The 4,158-nt window shown below is 38.7% G+C and overlaps 1 protein-coding gene across 1 annotated transcript in view; it reads left to right on the top strand.

Moving 5' to 3' along the window:
• The window catches only part of VIRMA (vir like m6A methyltransferase associated), a 91,258-nt gene that overhangs the window by 54,624 nt on the left and 32,476 nt on the right, over positions 1 to 4,158 (top strand). Inside the window, exon 14 of the mRNA XM_023518261.1 lies at positions 2,003 to 2,220. Within this exon, the coding sequence (XP_023374029.1) occupies positions 2,003 to 2,220 (218 nt within the window). The remainder of the gene's footprint in view (positions 1 to 2,002; positions 2,221 to 4,158) is intronic.

Consider the following 4,158-nt stretch of genomic DNA (forward strand, 5'->3'; position numbering starts at 1 on the left):
GTACACCCAAGGTGGCGGGTTCGAATCCAGCCCAGGCCCACCAAACAACAAAGACGGCTGCAACCAAAAAATAGCAAGTTGTTGTGGCTGGCACTTTTGGTCTTAGCTACTTGGGAGGCTGAGGCAGGAGACTTGCTTAAGCTCAGGAGTTGGAGGTTGCTGTGAGCTGTGATGCCACAGCACTCTACCCAGGGTGACAGCTTGAGGCTCTGTCTCAAAAAAAAAAAAGTTTATTGTCATGTGTGGTGGCTCATTCTCATAATCCCAGAACTTTGGGAGGCAGAGGTGGGTATATTGCTAGAGGCCAGAAGTTCAAGACCATGCTAGGCAACATAGTGAGACCCCATCACTACAAAACAATTTAAAAATTAATTGGGTGTGGTGGTGTGTACCTGTAGTCCCAGGTACTCTGGAGGCTGAAGTAGAGGATATCTTGAGCCCAGGAAGGCTATAGTGAGCTGTTATTTCACCTCTGCTTTCCTCCCTAGGTGATAAAGCAAGACCTTCGTTTCTTTAAAAAAAAAAAAAAAATTAAAATATTGATGTGTTTACTAAACTTTATTTCTCTGAGTAGTTTCTTTCTAAATCCAAAAGATAGAAATAATAAATAATGCAGTGATTTAACTACTTTAATACCAAAATTTTTTTTGGTTGGGGGCCACTTTGTTGTTCTAGGCTGGAGTGCCATGCCTCAACCTAGCTCATAGCAACCTCAAACTTCTGGACAGTCCTACATCAGCCTCCTGAGTCGATGGGAATACAGGCACCCCACTCCCACCCCGCGCACATGTGCGCCTACACACAAACACGTTGGACAAATTTTTCTATTTTTGGTAGAGATGGAGTCTCACTCTTGGTCAGACTGATCTTGAACTTTGCCACTGTGCCTGGCCAAAATATTTTTTTTTATTTAACTGTTTGAAAATAGAAACTATACTCATTCTGATACAGAAAGAATATTTTTTCAATTTTAGAGTAAAAATAACATAAAGTTATTTAAAAAAATACTTAAGTCTTTATTTCTTTAGGTGTGTATTATTCTCTGTTTTTTTTTGAGCCCAACTCTTACTTTGTCCCTTGGTAGAGTGCTGTGGCGTCACAGCTCACAGCAGCCTTAAACTCTGAGCTTAAACTATTCTCTTGTCTTAGCCTCCCAAGTAGCTGGGACTACAGGTGCCTGCCACATAGCGTGGCTATTTTTTTGTTGTAGTTGTCATTGTTGTTTGGCAGGCCTGGGCCGGGTTTGAACCCACCAGCTCTGGTGTATGTGGCTGGCACCCTAGCCACTGAGCTACAGATTTTGAGCTTAGATACGTATTCTTGGGTTAACTTTCATAAAGGGGCAAAATGACTCAAAATAAGAAAAATTATTCTTTTTTTTTTGAGACAGAGTTTTACTATGTCTCTGTCAGTAGAGTGCTGTGGTATCACAGCTCAGAGCAACCTCAAACTCTTGGGCTTAAACGATTCTCTTGCCTCAGCCTCCCAAGTAGCTGGGACTAAAGGCGCCAGCCACAATACCTGGCCATTTTTTGTTGTAGTTGTCATTGTTATTTAGCTGGCCCCTGGCTGGATTCGAAGCACCAGCCTCGGTATATGTGGCTGGTGCTGTAACCACTGTGCTACAGTGCCAAGCCAACTCCATTATTCTTTTCTTTCTCTTTCTTGTCTTTTTTTTACAGTTTTTGGCTGGGGCCAGGTTTGAACCTGCCACTTCTGGTATATGGGGGCCCGTGTCCTCCTTTTAGCCATAGGTGCTGCCCCCAACTCCGTTATTCTTTTTTCTTTTTCTTTTTATTAAATCATAGCTGTGTACATTAATGCAGTCATGGACCGTTATTCTTAATGTGTTTGAATATATAGTTGGGATGGGATCGTAGCCATAATATTTTAATGAGATAATTGCTAATTATTAATTGCTACGTATTTCTCAAAAGTGCTAAGTGATGGTGATAATGATTTTACAAATCTATTTTTCCCCTGCTTCTTTCCTCCCCTATAGGACATTGCACTTATTTTGCCAAGCTCTTCTGAAGGTTCTATTTCTGAACTGGAGCAGCTCTCTAATTCTCTACCAAACAAAGAATTGATGGCCTCAATCTGTGACTGTCTATTAGCTACACTAGCTAACCCTGAAAGCAGTTACAATTGTTTACTGACATGTGTCAGAACAATGATGTTTCTTGCAGAGCATGATTATGGATTATTTCATTTAAAAAGGTAATGCTTTGTCTAATATACTCTTAAATTTAATTTTTTCACTATATCACCTTCCTCCCCTAAATTCATTACATCATACCTGTTGTAGAAAGTTACAGGTATGATTTCTTTTATGAGACATTTTTGTATTTATGGAAAAGATTGATTAGCAGTGAAATGACATGCTCATATGAGAATCTTTGGGCTCGGCGCCCATAGCACAGTGATTATGGCGCCAACCACATGCACTGAGGCTGGCGGGTTCAAACCCAGCCCAGGCCCGCTAAACAACAATGACAACCACAACAACAAAAAACTAGCCGGGCATTGTGGCGGGCTAGCTATTTGGGAGGCTGAGGCAAGAGAATCACTTAAGCCCAAGAGTTTGAGGTCGCTTTGAGCTGTGAAGCCACCATACTCTACTGAGGGTGACATAGTGAGACTCTGTCTCAAAAAAAATAAATAAATAGAATCTTTGGGATTAAAGATGTAAATTAAATAGGTAAATCAATTAATGTGGGTATGATGCAGTATCTAGAAGGAATTCTTAATTGTTTCAGGGCTGCTAATCCATGCTTTAAGGTTTGTTGATGTAACGTTGGACATGCTGTTAGTACAATTGTATAGACCCTTAAACTGAAAGAGCTGATTCTGTGTACAGTTGTTTTCTTCATATCAGTGGGAGTTTGCTTCCAGGAATACTGACCCCCCTCAGATACCAAAATCCACAGATGCTTAAGTCCCTTATATAAAATAGTGCAGTATTTGCATATAACCTATGTATATTCTCTTATATACTTTAAATTATCTCTAGATTACTTGTAATACCTAATACAAGGTAAGTACTATGTAAGTAGTTATTAATACTATAATTTTTAAATTTGTATTATTTTTTATTTGAGCTCCCCCTTCATTCTGAATGTACTTGTGCTTTTTGTTACGTTGAAAATTATATAGTGGTGAAATCGGGGCTTTTAGTGTACCCATGGTTGCATAGTGTACATTGTATTTGATGTACAGTTTTTTTCTTTGAGTCAGAGTCTTGTTCTACTTCTTGGGCTAGGGTGTAGTGGCATCTTCAAAGGTCACTGCAACCTCAGACTTTTAGGCTCAAGTGATCCTCCTGACCCAGCCTCCAAGTAGCTGGGACAACATGTGCCACCATGTCTGGTTAATTTTTTCCATATTTTATGGAGATGTGGTTTTGATATGTTACTTAGGCTGATCTCTTAACTTCTAGCCTCAAGAGATCATTCTGCTTTAACCTTTAGAGTGCTGGGATTACAGGCATGAACCACTGCATTCAACCTTGACATGTAATTTTTGATCCCTCATATCGCCTCCAACCTTCCCCTTCTTTCTTTCTGGTATCCATTGTTCCCCTTTGCAGTAACATATGTACCCATCATCTATCTCCCACTTAAAAGTAAGAAACATATGGTATTTGTTTTTCCATTCCCAAGATACTGAGATGATGGTCTTCACTTCTAGCTATTTCATTCCTTTTTATGGCCTATAGTATTCCATCATATTTATTACATGTACATATATCTATATGCACATACACATTATCTACTTTTTTTTTAAATACAGTACAGTTTCCATATTTGACTGCCTCCCTACATTGACTACCTCCTTAAATTGACCTAAGTTTTGTAGACCAGACATGTACCACATATACTCAATGGATATTCTGTATATTGACCAGTTTATTATAGTTCCTTGGGTGGTCAACTTATAGAAGTTCTTCTGAATTTTCAATTCACAGTTGGTTGAATCCGTGGATGCAGAATTCATAAATATGCAGGGTTGACTAAATTTTATTTTCTAGGGGAAAGGCTGAGTTAGAATTAATTTGAAATGATATAAATTTTAGGCTGTTTGGAATCTCAAATATAATTTCTGCTCCAATCTATTTATGTTCTAATCTTTTTCTTTTTTTTTTTTTTTTTTTTTTTT

The sequence above is a fragment of the Otolemur garnettii genome, unplaced genomic scaffold (genome assembly GCF_000181295.1).
Source record: "Otolemur garnettii isolate 467f Iridium unplaced genomic scaffold, OtoGar3 scaffold00004, whole genome shotgun sequence".
Classification (NCBI taxonomy): domain Eukaryota; kingdom Metazoa; phylum Chordata; class Mammalia; order Primates; family Galagidae; genus Otolemur; species Otolemur garnettii.